Here is a 24,620-nt window from a genome sequence, read left to right on the forward strand (position 1 = left end):
TTTTTGTCCATTATTCTGACCCATATTGATTCTGCATTGTTTTCTTTGTCCTGATGTAATACCTGGGCTTCAAGACTATTTCTCATGTATAGTGCTACCCCTCCACCTCTTCTGTCCTGCCTGTCTTTCCTATACAGTGTGTACCCACTAATATTATATTAGTCTCCATCACTCTCAGACAACCAAGTTTCTGTAACACCTATCACATCGTAGTTACCTGTTAGTGCAGTAGCTTCAAGTTCTAACAATTTGTTTCTGAGAGTTCTAGCATTAAGATAAATACATTTAATAGTTGTGTGTATATATATATATAATATATATATTATAAATCAGATACAATTTGTAAAATAAAGGACACACAGGTGTTGCATTTTAAACTATACGTTTAGTTTAGTTCATTTTTTGTTTTAAACAATAAGAGTAAAATATATTATTTTTTTAAAATTGCAGTGTTATGCAATGTTGATGAACTGTAAAATATTTAAATCTTCAAGAACTGTATGGGAATCAAACTTTTTTATTAGCTTGAAAACAGCATGTTTTGCTTGTTATCTATGTCAGAGTCAGAGGATAGCTTATAGTCTTGGAAGCTTAGCTACTGGAGGTTGACTATAAATATTAACTGACAGCTTTGTTAAATATGTAGTTGGGAGCTAATCGTCTGCATGTTTTAGGAATGACAGTTGATAATTCATACAAATTGCCTCTTGTAGCATTGGTACAAGATAATAGTTTTGTTTCTTATCAGAAAGCATAGTTATTGATGCTCTGAAGGTTCTTTTGTCCAGATATTTTCTTTGATGAGCTTCTGTTTTCTAAGTGCTACAATTAGTAATTTGGTTTCTGGCAAGCCAGCAGTACTGTTTAGAGTTCAATATAGTTTGTTCTCCCACAGTCCTGTTGTTTTATACCACAGCAATATGCCAGTTTACTTTAAGTGCATGGTACCCTACACTTCAGCGGTCCGACTAGGGTGTCTGTGCATCTGCCCGTTTTTGTTTAAAACTGTCCAGAAGGTTCTGGACTCCCTTTTTAACACTAGACCCCATACAGCGTGCCACTGAACCAGCAGGAGGGGCTGGGAGATGAGAGCCAGATCCAGGGGGACGTGCATCCAGACACTTCTGGTAACGTAGCTGTAGAGAAAAAGAAAACCACTTACGGAATGTAGGGAACACCTGTTGAAGGTAAAGTACTTTAATAGGGAAATAAAGAGCCGAATATAGACAATTTGCTAAATGACACCATTTAGAATTTTTTTAATTGCATAAAGTTTAGATGTCTCTCAATGCCTAAACTCTCAAACTACTAGGTGTAAATCAATATGGATTTAGAATACTTTTTAAATAAAATGCTTCAACTGTGTACAGTATTTAGATAAAATATAAAGTGTACAACAGGTTAAATAAAGTGCTGGTTTATTTTAAGAAAAAGTCAGTAATAAAGTGGAGCAATTGGATAATTATAGTGGCAAGTACACATTATGAGTTAAATGGGCACAAACTATTAAATATTCTAATAAAATGTTTGCATTCTGTTAAATTTCCCACCACAAAGATATAAACCATGAGCCCATGTAGACTTTGCTGAATGTAAATGAACAAAACAACTGTAGGACCATACTGAAATGGAAAGAAATAGGCCCCTGGTGACCATAGTTCTGACTACAAAAATGGAGGTCCTACCGAGAGCTGGAATGTATGAAATCCATCGCACAATAAAGCAAAGTGCTTGTTAATGTATGGTGCAGAGGGGTAGTCTGTCTTGACTTAGCCATAGGTGAGGGGTGTTATACAAAGCAGTACCTACTACTGGTGAATATTCATAGACTTAAGTGAGCCCTCTAGCGGTACCACTAGGTAACTACAGTCAGCGCCGCCTAATCGAGATACTGGTAGATCGGGATTGCTGCTTAATTGGGATACAACCCTGGGAGATGGTTCTTCCCAATGCTATTTATGTCATTTAATTGGGACGTGACTTCGTTTAATTGGGATATAGCATTTTCAAATGACGAATAGAGATCGCTTTTCAGAGCAAGACAGGTCGCGTAGCACAGTGCAGTGAGTACATGATTACACTGTGACTTGCGTAAATTTCTTAAACCACGTTGAACTCTTGAAGAAGGTGGAGTCTCCTGTGGTTTCTCAGGCTGCTGTTGCAAAGAAAGTTGGTTTGTCAACATTGCAGGTGCGATTCATTTTGTTTAGGAATAAAAAAAAAATGGACTCATTTTAAATGATGTACTTAACATTTAATCATAATGTGATGTGATTTCATTCTTTTTCTTTTCATTAAGAATAAAAAAAGTGTGGCTAAGGTCATCTCAACTGCCTCTCATTTAAAGTGGCACAGACTGTACAACACAAATGCCTTTTAAATAACAAGTGATCATATGATACACCCTAGCGGACAATAATCAAATTACCAATTGTATTTCATTTTAGATTTCTTTCTTTTTACCATTAAGCAAATACTACCCTTAAGTACAACTGAAACACATTTTAATTAAACACTATTTCCCTTTTAGTGGAATTAATCAGTATAACACATTAACTTTAATAAGTAATTAAATTACTGTATTACTACAGTACATTGTCGCATATCCGACACCCTATGGACTGGGGTACAGGCGGATATGTGCAAAAGTCAAATGTCTATAGAAAATGACATTTACACATGCATAAATTGGTTAGTAAACAAAAACAACACAAACTGCTTTAAACTCGGGGAGATTCTTTGCTTTAAAAGTAAGCAAACATAAACAAGATTAATTAGGATACAATACACAGTGTTGCTATGCAGTTTGCTATAAGCCATCTCCACGCAAAGCTTTAAAAAAAATAAAAAATACAAAGCAAATGGTAAATGTACAGTAACCTGTAACTGATGGCTTCTTTCTTAACTCGAAGTCCCTGCCTCCCTGGTTCTGCTTTCTTAATATCTCTGTCACAGTACTTTGCGCTCTTTCTTGATATTGCCAACAGCAGATAAGAAGCTTGGTTTAAATATTGCTTTGGCTATACTAAAATAAAAGGCCAGTAAGCATTGCGTTTATGAAACTTGCTTTGTTTATTTCAAATGCATTTAAAAGCTACAACAACACGCTGCCAATATTTGCAATCGTGCTCTCCATCATGTAAACACATTGCACAAAAAAGTAAAACACAAAGCTTTCTCAACTGGTCTACTGAAACGTCACTGCTCGACACAGCTGACTGACACACACACACACAGCCCGCCTCTCTTAAAGGGGAACGCACCAAAAGGCTGATTGCTTTAACGCTTTATTTCTGTTTCCATCGCGGACGCTGCACTTGCTGCCAATACCATTACTCTTGTAGCCTAATTTTTATATTTATTTATTTATTTGTTTATTTAATTATTTAGCAAGGTGATTAATTGATCAGGGAGGTTATGTGGCAGTCGGATATGCGACGTTCCACTGTACTTTTGTTTTATTCATTGAAATACTTTTAGTATTTTGAGAAATTTTACAAGTTCTCCTTCATGATCAATTGTTGATTGTTTCTTTTCCATTCCAATTAAGTACATTTTGAACTTTAATTAGACATATTTTCCAAATTGTCCGCACAAGTTACATTTACGAATAACACAAAACTTCAACATGGCCGAAGGCTCAACAACCCAAGCTGCATACTGAAAGTTCCCAGAGTATGGGACTGACAGACCTGTTCGTCCAATCCATCACAGATGCGTCAAAAACATGAGATAGTGCAAAAATTGAAATTGAACTTCTAGAATGTATGGACTTCCCACAACTGGAAAAGTCACAGCAACAGCTTATTGGGAGACTCGCTAAAACCAGTAAAATAACTGATCAGCTGGTGCACGTATCCGGAATAGAAATGATCCAACAAAAGGAGTTAGCAATGAAACAAACGCAATTCCAGAAACTAAGGGGAAGATTCAATCAAGCCACTAGAGAGGTGTGAGGAATTAAAACAAATGAAAGAAGAAAAGAGAAGCAGTTCGGGACATGGAAGACCCAAGCAACAAGAGAGATTGAAGAGATAAGACAACAGCTGGATGAACAAACAAAACTGTCCATTCAAGAAACAGAACGGCAGATAAAGAAACACCAAGTTTTGAAAGACCAAGCCACTAGAGAGTGGGAGGAATTAAAACAATAGCTCGATGAAGAAAGGGAACAGGCCGCTCAAGAAATGGAACGTCAGACAAGGAAATGCTAAGTCAGGGAAAACAGAGAGTCAACAGAGAAAACCAAGTCAACAGAGAGATTGAAGACTTGAAAAAATTAAAGATTGCAAAGATCAGAAGGAAAGGATCAACAAGCTAGGTGAGGAGTCAAGACAAAAATGATGATTTGAAGGTAAAAGTCCAAGATCTGGAGAACAAACAAGAAAGATGGGTTAGAAGAATGCAGGAGGCTCTGGAAACAGAGGGAGAACAACACGCTGTTGAAATGGCTCAGAGAAAGGCTCGAGTTGAAAAGCTACAGTCTGAGAAGGAACACCTAGATTGAGATTGATAAGATTGATGAATTGACTGAAGAGATAGAGAGGGAGTCGAAACACAAAACCAGAGCATGGTGAGTAACGGATAATCACAGATGCCCCAAGGAGGGCTATAAAGTGGAAAAGGCAGACCGTGATTCAGTCCAGCCACAAACACTAATCGAAATGCATAAAAACTTGACCTAGCTATGGGAACATATGAATGGGGTCCACCTTCTGGCTCCGAACATAAGGACGAGCCCTATGGAGAGGACGACTGGGAATGTCTTCTGACAGCAGAACAAGTGTACACCACTGAGCAAAGCGGGCGTCCCCGAACAGAAAGGAGGGAAAGTCACGCTTACCAGCGTCCTGTGGAACCAACACACTCTTCAATGCTTCCCCACCATGAAGATGCACCAAGGAGCCTACAGGCCGACCCTAGGGCTGTAAGAGCCACTGTGACAAGTGAAGCCATAACGGTAATAGAGAACAACCAACAGTGGACCTGGGTTGAGAAAGGGATCTGGCCCACTTATCAAACTCCTTTGCCAGGTTCAAGCCAAACGATCCTGGAACGAACATCACACAACATATTGAGACCATTAAAGACTGCAGCCCAATGCGCCATCACCAATCCGAGACCTAGCAAGACTCATATATTGCAGCTTAACATCAACGGTACAACAGTGGGCCATGACCTTATCGTTGGAAGACAAGACAGATCCATGTGGGAAACTGATTCAGAGATATGCAAGATACCACAATCCCATCTCTGCTACCTGTGCTGCTTTGAGATGAGCAATGAGAACTGTGAAACCCGTCATTAGAAAAGGGCAGCATGGAAAGCTTTATACAGTTGTGAGTGTAGAACAGGGGTCTCCAACCCTGGTCCTGGAGAACTACTGGGTCTTCTGGTTTTCGTTTCAACCAAGCTCTCAGTTACGTAATTGTACCAATTATTGGCTTAATTAGTCAAGATTAACGGTGTTACAGATCTTTAGTCATTGATGACATGGACACCTATAAAACCTGAGGATTTTGGCTCTCAAGGACCAGGGTTGGAGACCCCTGGTGTAGAAGTGTGGCGGAGTGTCCCGCCTCTATGTATTATTATTTGTATTTTTGTTTGCGGCGCAGGTAAAAGCGCCGCGTCTTTTATTATATATTTAAAAACCCCGTGAGGATGCATGGCTGATCAGCTACTGATTATTTAACTAGCTGACAGTCATGCATCCTTACCAAACGCGTGCAGACTCTGGCCGAGGGGTAATAAGATAATTAACAGCTGTCTGCACTTGATGTTGGGTGTAGAGAGGAGAGTATGGGGAGTGGAGAGAAAGAAGGAAAGTTAAAAACAATTGCTAAAACGTGCTGGAGCATCCAGCATGACACTTACTTGTTTGTTTGTTTATTCGTTTGGCCCTCGTGCCCTTTTGTTTTGTGTTTTGTTGTTTTGTTTAAATCTTTTGTTTTGTTTGTTATTAAATACGCTGAGTGCAATAGCATCCGTGACGTCATCCACTTCACCACTGCGAGCCAGACTGTCACAAGAAGATACCCTACATGGCCAAGCATTCTTGGACAGAAACTGACCTAACACTCATATGTGTCCTCTTATTTGAAGAACTAAAAAGATTCCTCAAAGAAGAGGGAAGGAAACTTGAGAAGATCCCAACCGGCCAAAGATTCACCGTGTACACAGACAAAACGCTATACCTAGTAAGGCTAAAGATCGTCTTCTGAAGGAACAGCAGTGTGGAGTAGTGGTTAGGGCTCTGGACCGGAGAGTCATGGGTTCAATCCCAGGTAGGGGACACTGCTGCTGTACCCTTGAGCAAGGTACTTTACCTAGATTGCTCTAGTAAAAAAAGAACTGTATAAATGGGTAATTGTATGTAAAAATAATGTGATATCTTGTAACAATTGTAAGTCACCCTGGATAAGGGTGTCTGCTAAGAAATAAATAATAATAATAATAATAATAATAATAATAATAATAATAATAATAATAATAATAATAATAATAATAATAGGCAGGCAGACTTCCCAGCGACAGCATGTGGAAGCGACATCGTGGGAGAAGTACGAGTGGACAAGTACAACGCAGTTAGAAGCAGTTGAAAGCAGGTTGACAGCTGCAGAAGCTACACTAAACAAAAAAAAAAAAAATGGTCTTCAAGCCAGTAATCTGTGACAACTGCATGATGTGGGAAATCCGAGAAAACCCAACAGAGCTCAACCAAGGAAATGAGACAGCAACAGGAGCTTGAGGAGCTGACACACCCACAATTCATGGAAGTCTGCACCCCAAGCAGACTGAAAGCCAACAGGGAGATGGAAGAGAGTCGAAACAGCTGGGTTCAGATAGGCAGAAGCAGGGAAAAAAAGAAACTTCGTCAAACACAACCACCTGAAATCCAGACAGCCAACACATTTGAGCCACTTCAACATTTAGATGACCAAAACCAACATCACGAGAAAGAAACAACACCCAGGACCCTATAAACAGTGCTGACCAGGCAGCAAAAAGAAGGGAGGTCATGATTGTTGGGGACTCCATACTGAGAAACACATCAAGTTCAGTTCGCAGTTTGGACCCCCTTACTACAACAGTGTGCTGCCTTCCAGGAGCCTCAGTCAAGCACATCACTGAGAATGTTGACAGGCTTCTAGAACGAACAGGAGATGACCCGGTAGTAGTCGTCCACATTGGTACAAACAACATTGGAAGAGACAGGCCAAGATCCCTGCAAAACAAATTCAGAGAGCTAGGAAGGAAATTAAAAGACAAGACCAAAACTGTGGTATTTTCTGGGATACTGCCGGCGCCTTGCAAAGGACCATATGGACAGCTGGAAATACAAAATCAAAATGCATGGCTGAAATCGTGGTGCACACAGGAAGGCTTCACCTTTCTTGAACATTGGAGCACTTTCTACAACAAGGACTATCTATACAGGTGGGACGGACTGCACTTAAACAGAAAGGGAACCAATCTACTCGGAGAAAGGATCCTTCAGGCGGTACAGAAGCATTTAAACTAGAAAGGAAGGGGGGAGAAAACAAAAAAACAGAAGGGAGACTACATCAAAACAAGGGCAACAACTCAGGTAAGACCACTATTAAATGTATTTATCTTAATGCTAGCAGTCTCAGAAACAAAATGTTAGAACTTGAAGCTACTGCACTAACAAGTAACTACGATGTGATAGGTGTTACAGAAACTTGGTTGTCTGAGAGTGATGGAGACAAATGTAATATTAGTGGGTACACACTGTATAGGAAAGACAGGCAGGACAGAAGAGGCGGAGGGGTAGCGCTATACATAAGAAATAGCCTTGAAGCCCAGGTGTTAAATCAGGACAAAGAAAACAATGCAGAATCAATATGGGTCAGAATAATGGACACAAATTCAAAGGGCATAATAATAGGAGCATGCTATAGACCGCCAAATTCAGACGCTGAGCAAAATAATCTGTTGTACAATGACATTCGAAATGCGTGTAGAAAAGGAGAAGCCATACTAATGGGGGTTTTCAACTTCCCCTGTATAAAATGGGAAAACCCAATGGGGGGCACGACGGACGAAATTGAAATGGTGGAAATGACAAATGACTGCTTCCTAACGCAATTTGTCAAGGCACCGACTAGAGGGGAGGCATGCCTTGACTTAGTCTTTTCAAATAATGAAGACAGAATAACTAAAACAGAGGTCAGAGAGCCATTGGCAAACTCAGACCACAACATGGTCTCATTTGGTCAAATATTTTTTAAAACCCCAAAAGTAATGACTAAAGCTAAGGTTTACAATTTTAGAAAAGCAAACTATGAAGGTATGAAACAGAGACTAACAGAAGTGGATTGGAGTAAAATAGAGAAAACATCCACAGAAAAAGGGTGGCTGTTTTTTAAAAATGTAGTACTAGAGGCACAAAACAATTACATCCCAAAAGTAGACAAATCTAAATCTAAAACAAAATGGCCAAAATGGTTTAATAGATCAATTAAAAAAAATATTCAGCGAAAAAAGGCACTTTACAGAGCGTTTAAAAGGGACCAAAAACAAAGTACACAGAAAGAGTACTTGGAACTGCAAACACAAGTAAAAAAGGAAGTTAGAAAGGCCAAGAGAGAGATATAAATCAATATTGCTAAGGGGGCTAAAACCAATTCCAAAATGTTTTTCCAATATTATAACAGCAAGAGAACATTCAAAGAGGAGGTTAAATGGCTAAGAGACACAAAATGGCAAAATCATAGATGAAGAAAAAAAAATAGCAAATATATTAAATGATTACTTTTCACAGGTTTTTACAAAGGAGGACACAGACAACATGCCCCACATGTCGACCTGTTCCTATCCAGTTTTAAATAACTTTAGCATAACAGAGGCAGAAGTGTTAAAGGGACTAGGAGCTCTTAAAATAAACAAATCCCCTGGGCCGGATGAGATCCTCCCAATAGTACTCAAAGAAATGAAAGAAGTTATTTACAAACCGCTAACCAAGATCATGCAACAGTCTCTTGACACAGGGGTTGTACCAACAGACTGGAAAATAGCAAACGTAATACCGATCCACAAAAAGGGAGACAAAACCGAACCAGGTAACTACAGACCAATAAGCCTGACTTCTATTATATGTAAACTTATGGAAACTATAATAAGATCCAAAATGGAGAATTACCTATATGGTAACAATATCCTGGGAGACAGCCAGCATGGTTTTAGGAAAGGGAGATCATGTCTAACTAACCTACTTGACTTTTTTGAGGATGCAACATTGAAAATGGATAACTGCAAAGCATACGACATGGTTTATTTAGATTTCCAGAAAGCTTTTGACAAAGTCCCGCATAAAAGATTAATTCTCAAACTGAACGCAGTAGGGATTCAAGGAAATGCATGCACATGGATTAGGGAGTGGTTAACAGGTAGAAAACAGAAAGTACTGATTAGAGGAGAAACCTCGAAATGGAGTGAGGTAACCAGTGGTGTACCACAGGGATCAGTATTAGGTCCTCTGCTATTCCTAATCTACATTAATGATTTAGACTCTGATATAGTAAGCAAACTCGTTAAATTTGCAGACGACACAAAAATAGGAGGAGTGGCAGACACTGTTGAAGCAGCAAAGGTCATTCAAAATGATCTAGACAGCATTCAAAATTGGGCAGACACATTGCAAATGAAATTTAATAGTGAAAAGTGCATGCGGGCAATAAAAATGTGCATTATAAATATCATATGGGAGATAGTGAAATTGAAGAAGGGAACTATGAAAAAGACCTAGGAGTTTATGTTGACTCAGAAATGTCTTCATCTAGACAATGTGGGGAAGCTATAAAAAAGGCTAACAAGATGCTTGGATATATTGTGAGAAGTGTTGAATTTAAATCAAGGGAAGTAATGTTAAAACTCTACAATGCATTAGTAAGACCTCACCTAGAATATTGTGTTCAGGTCTGGTCACCTCGTTACAAAAAGGATATTGCTGCTCTAGAAAGAGTGCAAAGAAGAGCAACCAGAATTATCCCAGGTTTAAAAGGCATGTCGTATGCAGACAGACTAAAAGAATTGAATCTATTCAGTCTTGAACAAAGAAGACTACGCGGCGATCTGATTCAAACATTCAAAATCCTAAAAGGTATAGACAATGTCAACCCGGGGGACTTCTTTGACTTGAAAAAAGAAAAAAGGACCAGGGGTCATAAATGGAGATTAGATAAAGGGGCATTCAGAACAGAAAATAGGAGGCATTTTTTTACACAGAGAATTGTGAGGGTCTGGAACCCTCCCCAGTAATGTTGTTGAAGCTGACACCCTGGGATCCTTCAAGAAGCTGCTTGATGAGCTTCTGGGATCAATAAGCTACTAACAACCAAACGAGCAAGATGGGCTGAATGGCCTCCTCTCGTTTGTAAACTTTCTTATGTTCTTATGTTCTTAATAATAATAATAATAATAATGCATCTAATCCACTCGGTATGTCAGCCATTGTGAAGAATGCGGGCTACTGATTATAATGGATTTGCTTGACTGACTTTACTTGAAAACCAATATGCTGTGTACCCAGATAGAGAGAGCACGACCAGAACCAGCGGTGAGTCAAATCACAGCGAGGATATCATCAGCCATACATAAAGTGAACAGTACTGAATTGGACAGCTGAGGGAAGCAAACTTATTGAATTCACCTAATCATGCCAACTGAAAACAACGAAAGAACCTGACGAGTCTCAAGAAGACTATGGTCTGTCACAACTGTTTTGTCAAGTAGAAACGCCCATGATTAAAACATTTACCTCAACAACAAAGCTGACCTTTGAACTGGTGAAGAAAGGAAAGTCATATTGACAGAGGACTGGAGACCAAGTGCCAGACAAGCCTACAAAAACATGACTAACAACTACACAGAGGATGCAATCCAAACACAGATGCAGTATGGCAAGCCAAATTATCATTTAGAGAGATCTCGAAATGCATTTCAAGATATCTTAAATTGAACTGCAGATATCTCAAACTAACTCTATTTCAAGATATCTCAAACTAATTTCCTGTCCTGTTTGAGATATCTCGAACTGAATTTGAGATCTAAAATTGACATCCTTAAATTAATGGCAGTAGAAATAAGAGGGCATAATAGCGTGGGGCAGCTTATTGGACCCAGCAAGAATATTACTTAAATATAATAAATTTAGGAAAGTGCTGACAGTAGAATTTCATATTAATTAAAACTAACCGTGGCAGGTAAACAGGGTGTCTGAAACCTTGCACAGGGTTTTTTTTTTTTTTTTTAGAAACAGAGAGAGGTCAAACTTAGTTTAAGAATTGAAAAAGCCAATACAAGACTGTTACATTTAACTATGTGTTCTATAGCCTGGATTAGGTGAAAATAACTGGATCTGCAACTATAGACTCAGAAGTTTGTCATGTCATGAACTATCAACAGTCCTTATCTAGTATTATTTTGTTAAAACACATTGTGACGGGGGACTGCCCCGTCTTTATGAACGTGGTTGGGACTGGCAGGGAGGGGGTTAAATTCCTCCCTGTCAGGAAAACATGTGAGAATGTGGCTGGAGCCCTAATTGAATAATCAGCAATTATTGATTCAGCCACAGGGGATAAAAGCCAGGGGAAGAGGCCCTGGCTAGAGAGAGTTCTGGAAGGAGAAGAAGTGTTTGTCTGTGTGTGCTATTTTGTTAGTTTTGGTCCAGTGAAGGCAACGCCCAGCCTGGAAACTTTATTTGTAAGTTTTGTTTTGTGTTTATTTTGTGTTTGAAACCTTTTTGTTTGGCCCTCGTGTCTGTTTATTTTGTATTTTTTGTTTATTAAAAAGCTTTATTTTGAACTTTAAACTGTCTCTGAGTCAAACCTCTGTCATCCTTGTCACACACATCTAGACATGAAACAAAGCCAGCTTATTAAATAAAATGTCTTTTGATGTTAAGAGGGAAATATATTTTAAACCCATGTTGGAATAATTAAAACAGAGTTGGTGTATATTTAGGTGTAGGTGTGTAACAAAAAAAAAAACATAACATCGCTATATGCAAGGTATAAACCTTACATATATAACACACACATATATATAAACCTTTGCCTGACTGACAGGAATACATTATTGCTGGTTTTAAACTCGCTGCCAGAAGAGATGTTAAAACTTCTACTGTTAATATGTATTTAGTCCAGCTCAGTGTTATAAAACTGGAGACTGAATACTGGTCCTCAGTTGAACTTCTTGCACTGGCATAAAATTCCCTTAATGTTGTTGAGATTTTTGGACTTAATTCCATAAAATGAATGCCCATATTTTTTTCTTTAAGTACATTAACCAGCCCATGCTGTATTTTTTTTTTGTTTGTGTTTTTTTCAATCTTTGTTTTCTTCTATTTAATTTAGCTGTTCCTCCTCTACTGTTATGTATCTATTCTTGCTGGTGCACTTATTTTATTTATTTTTTCAGATGGTCTGCTGTCTTCACTCAGAAAGTTGGTGTTATACCAGTTATGTGGAGTTTCATCCCCAAATATATTAAAGGAAATAGGTGAAATGCCACTCATTTTTGGCAGTGGTTTTGTAACAAATAAAATTGCAGTTGTCATGGAATTTAGAATGTAGTGGTGCGTAGTGATTTATTCAGTTTGAAGCGGCTCATTAGTATGCAAGCTGTGCTATACGCTATATATATATATATATATATATATATATATATATATATATATATATATATATACATACACACACACACGCATGGTCATGTGATGCTGTTTAACCAATCAGAGGTTGTTATTTTTCCAAGCCGTGATTATATTATATAATATTATATATATTCACACACACATATATGTGTGTGTGTGTATATATATATATATATATATATATATATATATATATATATATATATATATATATATATATTTATACACACACACACACACACATACTTGTATTCTATAATAAGGCACTCCATGGTACTGAGAAAATAACATCAGTTCAAAATTTTGGAAATGAGAAAGGGGAGGAACGTGAGATCATAACCAATTCATTTTAGAAAAGGCGTTACCAGTACTTTTTGAATATATTGTTCACTTAAAAATGAGAGCTGCAGGGCAGACTATTGTTTGCATTTAATTAAGACTTCTGACACATGAAGCGGAGCAAAAGTTCTACAAAAGCCAAGGTAAAACCCCAGTCAAGCATCATTCGACTTGCTAACTACAAGTTGCGTGGTCCATGCTCTCTGAAAAAAGCTGGTTTCTGTTTGGTTGTATTCAGAAGCCTCTGCCTTTGAAGACATTTCTTGTTTTTTACATTACATTCTACAACTACACTTCCATTTAGTGGAAGGTAAGCACCATTTTGAATTTATATCTCACTTATATTGAAGCATTTGCTGTAAGGTATAGGAATTATATTTTAGCTTTAGAGAGTGATATATTGGATGTTTTAGGATTTAGTGGTGGGCGTTTTTAGCATTTTGCATAAATGGCCTAAGGGCAAAACATGTGATAACTATAATTGTATTGAAGTGTTAATGCGCTTAAACTTGTAAGGCACCGGATCACCCAGACTGTCTATTAGCTGGGATCCAAAGTGGTCTGTAACCACTCTATCCATTATTAAGCATTTAATAAACCGAAGGAGTACTAATACTGCTCTGATTCGTTAAAACTTCAAATTGAATGAGTCTGTGTGATGTTCTTGATTGTTTAAAAGTCATCTGGATACATTGCAAGCCCTGTGCACGAACGATCCACTAACTGGAGTCCAAAACATTTGTGTCCTCCCAGCATATATATATATGAAAAATGACACAGAATGGGGGGGGGGGGGGGGATTGTAGTACCGTAAGATTATGTAGAAGGGTTAAACTTTGCTGTAATGATCTAGCACAAGAAACAAAGCGAGACATTTGTAAGTGTAGCTTGGAAAGAAATAGGCCCATGGTCACCATAGTAACATCTGTTAAGTTTTGGGGAGAGACAGGCCATCCCGAATTCCGGAGCCTAGAATAGGCCTCTGAATAAATAAGAGATAGGCAAGCATGGATGCACCTGGTCGGTTGTTGCAAAAAGGAATAATTTTAATTAAGAGAGAAGCTGGTCTTTGTTGTAGTGAGTTATACAGTCAGACAAAAGGATGTGTGCTATCAACATCTAGCAAAGAAAAGGGAGCTGGCATATAACATCTTTAACCAACAGCTCCAAACATGAACGAAGTCAGAAATAGTAAAGAACAGGCATAACATCTTAAAACTGCAACGCTGATTTCAACATCAAACAGCGAATAAGTCAGGAAAGAAGAGAGCAAAGGACAACAGCCTAACCTATCAGCACTTCGCAATATTCAAAAGGAACACCACAAAAGTTGGTTATAATTGTGAGTAACTTAAATAATACAAAAAAGGATGTAAAGAGAACTGGACCAACTGGATCGCCATCGAAGAAAGAGGAAAGGTCAATAAATGTTGAACCAATAAGTTAATTAACTGATTTGACCTGCCGGCACTGGTCAAATTTACAGCAAGATTTCCTATATACTGAGCGAGACTGGGTTTGTCTGACCAGGAATACAGACAAACTCTACTGCAAGTCGGCCCTCTGACGCAAGTGGTATCACAGATGATTTACTCATACCCTGCATCGACGGCAAGATGAAAATGGAGTACTCCCAGTTCAACTGAAAGAGATTTAACAGAATCTGTATGTGGGAATGTAATACATATATAAGCAAAGAGAGAGTTAGAAAGTAACAGGGTGAGGCCGTAAGTTGCTGTACTGTAGAAACCAGGGGCAAGTGTAAAAGCAGATTTAAATAATTTCATAGTCAAACAGAGTGGAAATAATTGAAGCGATCTACTTAATTGAAATTGGTTCTAGCATAAATCTAGAATGAATAAGAACAAATATAATGGGTGTTAAGTTTAGGTGCTGTGAGATCTAATTAAGGGATTGTGACAGAGCGAATGAATCCGAATCAACAATCTCCCTCTCGACCTGTGAGCACTGTACAACAGGAACTGTGTGCTTCGTACTCAATGGTTGGGCAGTTCATTCCAGGGGCAGTTGGAAGCCGGCCATTCAGGAAGGGGGTGGTGTCACGGTACCAGGAGTCCTCGTCCTAGTACGGTGAGCGAAGTTTCAGTCATGAATTGGAGGAGACGTGATTGAACTAGCTATTGGAGGGAGTGGGGCTGAGGATACTCTATGGGGGCGTGACGCCATAAATCGGTTCCTTTGTTGTGGTTAATGAGAGGAAACAAGGACTGTAGAAACGTGAGTGGATTGTTTTGTTTATTTGTAACCTGTGGGTATTTGTCTTTGTCAGACGGCTAATATGAAGCCAAGAGCTGCAGCACGGAGCCAGCGCTAAGCCCGGACACACACTTCTAAATACACCACCGCGGCTGAAAGCACCGCACCTGCACTAAGAGCACACAGAGTCTGCAGACATGTTTTTGTGTCTGTGTTTTGTCTTATTATTTCGGGACTGCAAATCCTTTTTGTTATATGCTGGCAATACCCATTGTTGGGTAGAGCCAGCCTTATTATTTAACAGTCTCAAAACAAGGTTATCAGGTTACAAAACAGTATCAGGTTACAAAGTTATCAGGTTACAAAACAGTACTCTATCAGTTGTGAATGAATTGCTATCGGTGCCAAGGTGTTCTTTTAGCAACGTTCCTGTTCCTTTAGCCGGAGCATTTACAATGGGAAAAATCTGTTTCACCACAAGGGCATTCCCTTAGGAGGTGTTCCCATACTTGGAGACTACTGTATTGATTTAAGAACCTTGCTATTATTATAGAATGACACATATAAATTGAATATCATCCATTGCTAAACTTAATCTAATAATTTTTTTTACACAAATTAACTTTCTTACTTTTGTACCGTATTACTGAACTCACTTTATAGACATATAACCGTGTTGTGTTGTTATTGTTCGACTGTTTCATTTTCCAGATCTTGAGCTTGGTTGGAAGTAATTAATAATTAAGAGTGCTAATTAATTAAAACCATTACACATATCAGCTAGCTACTCTTGTTTGGGTATTGTAAATTTATTTATTTGTTAATTCTTCCTTCACAACAAAAAACTTAAATAACTTTGATTTAATAACACTGCAGCAGTGATAGGCTGCTTAATGAATGTAAGCGAACTCTGAAGACATACAGTGGTGAACACAGCATCCAAGTAAGAGGCATTCCCTGCTCAGAGAGTACTAATCATACAGATTGTCTGATTGGTTTCTAATTTAAAACCGGCTGTCCAAAAACAAAATCATTAATAGTGATTTATAGGGCATAGGTCACAGATGATAACATATATGTGAAAGAGAATCAAAAGGTTGTGTAAGGAAGACGGAGACTTGTGTAAGGAAGTCGGAGAGGCTAGCTGCATCACTCACCATGCAGGCAGCTTGAACTGCCTCGGAGAGGCTAGCTGCATTGGGCTCACACCAGAACATGTGGCAGTTGAAGTTTCCTGGACCTTCTGCCATAACAAAGGCAAACGTGTGGACGTCCTTTCCAACACCCATAAAGGAGAGAAATCTCACCCGGCAATCACAAAGCACCTCATCTGTCTGTCAAAAAAAAGTGATTTATCCGTAGGGTACTTTCAGTGCACTAAAAAGAAGAGATACTCAAGAATATACACAGTGGACTCAAAAGTCTTCATACCCTATACATGTTTCATTCATTTTTTTACAGTATAATACAACAACTTAATTATGTATTTTTGTCATAATAATTCTATTCTTCACATTTTGTTGTCCGTTTTGATGCCCAAAAAGGGTAACCCCTTAGAATCATCAAAATTTATATACATATAAGGCCAGACCTCTTGTACCTTGGCTTCTTAGAACAATTGAACATGTATGTGTGTCTGTTAACACAGGGGTTTCTTTTTTGGCACTAGAAGACTGTTTCGGTAAGAAGCTTATTCATGGTTATAGTTTAATCATTTAAAATAAGTAATTCTAGTAGCAAGCTTTATGATTTTATAGCCCCTCACAGGTGATGCTTAATGAGTGGCTCAGATGATCTCACGCTTTTCATGCTAATCAAGTAGTAATAATGGAAAACCCCACTACTTTAAGATTTAAAAATCAGATTTATAACAGATTGCTTTGTGAATTATTTCCATAATTATTACAACGAAACCAAAGAAAACTAATTTAAATGTATTTCCTTCTGCATAGTGCTGTAATCATAACATACAACTGCACTTAAGTCAGATTTTCCCATGCTGCTCAGTCGGGACTTACAACCACACTCACTGCTGCAACAGTGCGTAGGCATGATGGAGAGTAGTGCTGATCTAGTGAGCCCTTGATGGAAAACGGAATCTAGCTTTGCTCCTTTTCATGTACAGTATAGTGTGAATCCACATATAATTGTAATTGTGACTGTAGCAGAAAAAAGAATGGTGAAAACATCTTTCCTTATTTCATGAGAGCTGGTATGGTGCCAAAAGGAGACAATAAAGAGGATTATGGGTAGTCCAAAATGATCATCAATTACAGAAAGTGTACACAGCGTGTAACCCCGTCCCCCACAAGTCTACATAAAAAATGTGGACATCCGATGCAGGCCCTAGATTTTCAAGAAAAAATAATTAATTATAGTGAAAATTGAAAATAAAAATAAGATTATGTTTAAGGTTTCTGGTTTTCAGTGTTTTAACCCGACTTACCTGGTACATCCTCAAAAACACTCGCTCAGTGCTGCCGGATGTACAAGGTACATCCTTATTAACCCCTTCTCTGCTGAGGCCCTAGTGACGCCCTGTGCTACAGGCATTTTGTGATTTTGGGGCTCGCCTGTTTTACATCAAAATTATTATATGTTCCTTTTTAGATAACCCGGGCAAACTATATACTATTTTTTTTGCCAGACTGAAGTTTCTATTGGTGCCAAATTTTTGTGGTTTACAGCTATTATTGTAAACAAAATACTTTTTCATAAAAACACAGACACCAGGCAACTTTGACTTTTCCACTTCTAAATATGCAGCCCACGATCCATAGTACCCACTCCAATTTGATACCCTGGCATAAGTATACATTTTTTTAAAACTGCACAAAATAAGGATTTTAGAAATGGGTAACATGACCTTGCATGTCAATGGTGTGTTAGCCATAATCATTTTGCAATTTGAGGTAATGCCACTGTATACAGCAAAAGTTGCTTGTTTTTCCTTATATTTGGACCTGTGAATCGGACAGCTTTTGTTCCACTGTTAAAAGGACAGTGGTTTTGAACTGCCCTGACTTGTCCCGAATTAAAATACAAATATGTGCACCTTTATTTAGTTCTTCAGGCGTTCACAGGACCTAGACTGAGAATAGGCCACTTTGACCTTTCCCCTTTCGAAAAACGCAGCCCACGGTTCATAGTACGTACCCTAATTTCAAGTGTCTTAATCTTTCTGGAGCCCAAGGTAATGTTGCTGCATGACATAAAAACAAGTGGCTGGGGTTTATTTATTTATTTTTAGTTTACTGGTCTTTCCAGTACTCATGCACTGTGTGGTATTTTTCAAAACACTCCTCCAAACAGAGGCCTGGCTGAGCGGGACAGCGGGGACAGTGGTACCATGTATCCCTCCGCATACCCTTGCAGAAACACACACAGCACCTTTTTTGTGGCTTGGCTTTTTTCTTGAACTGTAACAGTATCCGTATAAAATGTTGTTCACTAAGTCTTGCTACTGTTTCCACTCTTTCAGTCTCTGGCATTTGTTGTGCATCAAAACAGGAGGCTTGAGATCACAGAGGTCTGAAAGTCCAGAAAAGTGAGCCAATTCTACAAAGAAATCTGGACCGTGTACATGCCCAGTTTTTTGTACCATGCCATGGTCTTCCAAGCAGCATTAGAACATAAGAAAGTTTACAAATGCGAGGAAGCCATTTGGCCCATCTTGCTTGTTTGGTTATTAGTAACTTACTGATCCCAGAATCTCATCAAGCAGCTTCTTGAAGGATCCCAGGGTGTCAGCTTCAATAACATTACTGGGGAGTTGGTTCCAGACCCTCACGCATACGACATGCCTTTTAAACCTGGGATAAATCTGGTCGCTCTTCTTTGCACTCTTTCTAGAGCAGCAATATTCTTTTTATAACGAGGTGACCAGAACTGAACACAATATTCTAGATGAGGTCTTACTAATGCATTGTAAAATCTTAACATTACTTCCCTTGATTTAAATTCAACACTTTTCAGAATATATCCGAGCATCTTGTTGGCCTTTTTTTTATAGCTTCCCCACATTGTCTAGATGAAGACATTTCCGAGTCAACATAAACTCCTAGGTCGTTTTCATAGCTCCCTTCTTCAATTTCAGTATTTCCCATATGATATTAATAATGCACATTTGTATTACCTGCGTGCAGTACCTTACACTTTTCTCTATTAAATGTAATTTGCCATGTGTCTGCCCAGTTCTGAATGCTATCTAAATAATTTTGAATGACCTTTGCTGTGCAACAGTGTTTCTATACCAGAATCTAAATCATTAATGTATATTAGGAATAGCAGAGGACCTAATACTGATCCCTGTGGTACACCACTGGTTACCTCGCTCCATTTTGAGGTTTCTCCTCTAATCAGTACTTTCTGTTTTCTACATGTTAACCACTCCCTAATCTATGTGCATGCATTTCCTTGAATCCCTATTGGGTTCAGTTTGAGAATTAGTCTTTTATGCAGGACTTTATCAAAAGCTTTCTGGAAATCTAAATAAACCATGTCGTATGCTTTGCAATTATCCATTGTCGATGTTGCATCCTCAAAAAAATCAAGCAGGTTAGTTAGGCATGCTCTCCCTTTCCTAAAACCATGCTGACTGTCTCCCAGGATACTGTTACCATATAGGTAATTTTCCCATTTTGGATCTTATTATAGTTTCCATAAGTTTACATAAAATAGAAGTCAGGCTTATTGGTCTGTAGTTACCTGGTTCGGTTTTGTCTCCCTTTTTGTGGATAGGTATTACGTTTGCTATTTTCCAGTCTGTCGGTACAACTCCTGTGTCAAGAGACTGTTGCATGATCTTGGTTAGCGGTTTGTAAATAACTTCTTTCATTTCTTTGAGTACTATTGGGAGGATCTCATCCGTCCCAGGGGATTTGTTTATTTTAAGAGCTCCTAGTCCCTTTAACACTTCTGCCTCTGTTATGCTAAAGTTATTTAAAATTGGATAAGAACAGGTCGACATGTGGGGCATGTTGTCCGTGTCCTCCTTTGTAAAAACCTGTGAAAAGTAAACTTTTAATATATTTGCTATTTTTTTTTACACAAAATAAGCCTCTATCACCCCCTCCTCAAAAAACCTACCCTCGACCCCACCTCCCTCCAGAACTACCATCCTGTCTCCCTCTTACCCTTCCTCTCTAAAAACCCACGAGCGGGCAGTACACCGCCAGCTCTCTGCTTACCTGTCTAACCACTATCTGCTAGACCCTCTCCAATCTGGTTTCCGCGGTGTATTATATATGCTCTTATTAGGACTGAAGTCATTATATTTTGTATCTTGCTCTTAATTTCCTGTAATTCTTGATATGTATTTTTTGTATACAACTAAGTCACCCTGGGTAAGGGCGTCTGCTAAGAAATACATAATAATAATCAGTGGTTTCAATTTCATTGTGTTACACGGATACAATATCTTCAATGTGACACAGAGCAACATAATTTAGAGCCTGATTGAACACTAGCGCTTGCTAGTGTTGTGATACACCCAGAGTAAATTTAAACAACCTGTATGTAGTTTTCGTTTCTGTTCAATGAGGATTGATAATAAAAGTTTTCTTTTGATTAGGAGCTGTGTTACCGAGCTGTGTATCACGAAATTAGCTTTGAAGTAACACATCTGATTATGTTCTGCATCTTGTTTTGTTGATGTGACAGTACATGAAGATACTTCCTCCTTCTGAAGCTGTCATATCAACACCATTTAACTTATTAAATGGGAGTTAGTTGAAACCTTGTGGTTAATTTTTTTTGTCCAGTGGTGTAAGCTCAGCGATCAGAGGCTAAAATAAACATTAGGAACCACGTGATTTTTTTTTTTATAACAATTGCTGTACATAAAACCTTGTATCTCAGACTTTGTTGTGTCTGGTTGAGTTGGTGTTGGAGAGAAATGTCAGCTAGTTTTTGAGCATACGCAGATTGATCTACTTTATATAATATATTTTTCGATTATCTTATTTTTGTAAACCCTGTATTACATCCTTTCTTACTTTATAATTTTATATTTGATTTAATTTCATTTGTCTGCCATATATATATATATATATATATATATATATATATATTTTTTTTAAATGATTTTTATTATAAATTATTGATTAAAATTTTATTTTACCCTGGTCCATTTTTTTTTTTTTATAACTATTTGATCTGATTTCCTTTAACTGTTCTACATCTGGAAAAAAAAATAGGATTTTGATTAGTATTTATTTATTTATTTTTTTCTCCTCTCCACACCCCCTGAAAACTTTCAGGGTATTTTTTAACTCTATTTGATTTAATTTTTGAATTAATTTTCTCATGGTCCATTTAAATAAGTTTTTGTTTTGTTTGGTTTTTAATTATTTGATTTGTTTTTTTTCCTGTTCTATATGTAGTTAACACACACACACACACAAACAAAATCACACAAAATAAGACTTTGATTGATACTATATTGATTTGACTCTTTTCTCCTTTACCCATATCCCCAAAATGATTGCAGTTATTGGTTTGATTTGGTTTTTCTTCTGCTCCATTTAAAAAAAAAAAAACTTTATTATTTAAAATATATTATAAACAAATAATAATAATATCTAATCTCCATTTGTGACCCCTAGTCCTTGTTTCTTTTTTCAGGTAAAAAAAGTCCCCTGGGTCAACACTGTCTATACCTTTTAGGATTTTGAATATTTGAATCAGATTGCCGCGTAGTCTTCTTTATTCAAGACTGAATAGATTCAATTCTTTTAGCCTGTCTGCATACAACATGCCTTTTAAACCCAGGATAATTCTGATTGCTCTTCTTTGCACTCTTTCTAGAGCAGCAATATCCTTTTTGTAACGAGGTGACCAGAACTGAACACAATATTCTAGGTGAGGTCTTACTAATGCATTGTAAAGTTTTAATATTACTTCCCTTAATTTAAATTCAACACTTCTCACAATATATCCAAGCATCTTGTTGGCCTTTTTTATAGCTTCCCCACATTGTCTAGATGAAGACATTTCTGAGTCAACATAAACTACTAGGTCTTTTTCATAGTTCCCTTCTTCAATTTCAGTATCTCCCATATGATATTTATAATGCACATTTTTATTGCCTGCATGCAATACTTTACACTTTTCTCTATTAAATGTCATTTGCCATGTGTCTGCCCAGTTCTGAATGCTGTATAGATCATTTTGAATGACCTTTGCTGCTGCAACAGTGTTTGCCACTCCTATTTTTGTGTCGTCTGCAAATTTAACAAGTTTGCTTACTATACCAGAATCTAAATCATTAATGTAGATAAGGAATAGCAGAGGACCTAATACGGATCCCTGTGGTACACCACTGGTTACCTCGCTCCATTTTGAGGTTTCTCCTCTAATCAGTACTTTCTGTTTTCTACATGTTAACCACTCCCTAATCCATGTGCATGCATTTCCTTGAATCCCTACTGCGTTCAGCTTGAGAATTAATCTTTTATGCGGGACGTTGTCAAAAGCTTTCTGGAAATCTAAATAAACCATCTCATATGCGTTGCAATTATCCATTGCACTATGTAACACAAATTTTGTTCCTGGGTAGTAAGTGTTATTTCCTAATTGCTTATGCCTCAAAAGTATAGAAAATAGCTATTATTCCCCACAAACTTTGCTTTTGTGACCAGGACAGTGATATTTTGAAATTTACCTATTTCCAATGAGAAAACGGGCGAATTTGTGTCTTTTCGTTTACATAAAGTCAGAAAAAAACAACATATGAATCCAAATTAACATGTATTTATACTAAAGTAATACAAAAATGACTACAAAAGATTTAGAAGTGAGTAGTTTTTCGAGATTTACGATTATACTGTAAATCACTTTCACGAATCAGCCCCCAAATGTAGTCTCCCATCATGTTCTCGTTATACTGTCCTTGGTAGCGGCGTTCAAAGTCCAGTATATCCTGGTGGAAGCGCTCGCCTTGCTCCTCCGAGTACGCTCCCATGTTCTCCTTGAATTTATCAAGATGAGCATCAAGGATATGGACTTTGAGGGACATCCTACAGCCCATTGTGCCGTAGTTCTTCACCAGAGTCTCAACCAGCTCCACATAGTTTTCGGCCTTGTGATTGCCCAGGAAGCCCCGAACCACTGCGACAAAGTTGTTCCAAGCCGCTTTCTCCTTATTAGTGAGCTTCTTGGGGAATTCATTGCACTCCAGGATCTTCTTTATCTGTGGTCTGACGAAGACACCGGCTTTGACCTTTGCCTCAGACAGCTTAGGGGAGAAGTCTTGAAGGTACTTGAAGGCTGCCGACTCCTTATCTAGAGCTCTGACAAATTGTTTCATAAGGCCCAATTTGATGTGCAGTGGTGGCATCAGCACCTTCCGGGGGTCCACCAGTGGCTCCCACTTGACGTTGTTCCTCCCCACAGAGAACTCGGTCCGCTGAGGCCAGTCCCGCCTGTGGTAGTGCGCCTTGGTGTCCCTGCTGTCCCAAAGGCAAAGATAGCAGGGAAACTTGGTAAAACCGCCTTGGAGACCCATCAAGAATGCCACCATTTTGAAGTCTCAAAATGCGTCTGCCGGATGCTTGCAGCCTCTTGATGCCATCTCAGAAAAATGCAGATATGTATCCATTTAGGCAGCTGGAACTAAACTGAACTGGTGGGCTTAAGGCCCCTGTATTTATACTACTATTTATATTACTGGAAAGTTCTAAAAGTTACTCCAAGTTTACTCAGCACTGAATCTATCTGGAATGTTCTGGAAAATAGGTAAATTTCAAAATATCACTGTCCTGGTCACAAAAGCAAAGTTTGTGGGGAATAATAGCCATTTTCTATACTTTTGAGGCATAAGCAATTAGGAAATAACACTTACTACCCAGGAACAAAAAAAAAAATAAATAAAATTGTTACACGGTGTTGTCAATGTTGCATCCTCAAAAAAGTCAAGCAGGTTAGTTAGACACGATCTCCCTTTCCTCCCAGGACACTGTTACCGTATAGGTAATTTTCCATTTTAGATCTTATTATAGTTTAATAAGATCTAATCATATAATAGAAGTCAGGCTTATTGGTCTGTAGATACCTGGTTCGGTTTTGTCTCCCTTTTTGTGGATCGGTATTACGTTTGCAATTTTCCAGTCTGTCGGTACAACCCCTGTGTCAAGATACTGTTGCATGATCTTGGTTAGCGGTTTGTAAATAACTCCTATCATTTCTTTGAGTACTATTGCTTGGAAGACCATGGCATGGTACAAAAAAACTGGGCATGTACATGGTCCAGATTTATTTGTACAACAGCCATGTAGTGTACAGCATGGCTCTAGAGATTTGGCTCACTTTTCTGGGCTTTCAGACCTGTGTGATCTCAAGCCTCCTGTTTGATGCACAACAAATGCCAGAGACAAAGAGTGGA

At 38.2% G+C, this 24,620-nt stretch overlaps 1 protein-coding gene across 10 annotated transcripts in view; it reads right to left on the reverse strand.

Moving 5' to 3' along the window:
• Positions 1–365: 365 nt before the first annotated feature.
• apbb1 (amyloid beta (A4) precursor protein-binding, family B, member 1 (Fe65)) overlaps positions 366–24,620 on the reverse strand; it is a 154,106-nt gene continuing 129,851 nt past the window's right edge. For 8 of the 10 annotated variants that reach the window (XM_059029754.1, XM_059029752.1, XM_059029756.1 and 5 more), the window contains 2 exons: positions 16,396–16,572; positions 366–1,136 (listed from right to left, as the gene is read on the reverse strand). In XM_059029754.1, coding sequence (XP_058885737.1) covers positions 969–1,136; positions 16,396–16,572 — 345 coding nt within the window. In that variant the 3' untranslated portion in view covers positions 366–968. The remainder of the gene's footprint in view (positions 1,137–16,395; positions 16,573–24,620) is intronic. The other 2 variants (XM_059029759.1, XM_059029758.1) reach the window with 1 other exon arrangement.

This window comes from Acipenser ruthenus, chromosome 9, assembly GCF_902713425.1.
Source record: "Acipenser ruthenus chromosome 9, fAciRut3.2 maternal haplotype, whole genome shotgun sequence".
In the NCBI taxonomy this organism is placed as follows: domain Eukaryota; kingdom Metazoa; phylum Chordata; class Actinopteri; order Acipenseriformes; family Acipenseridae; genus Acipenser; species Acipenser ruthenus.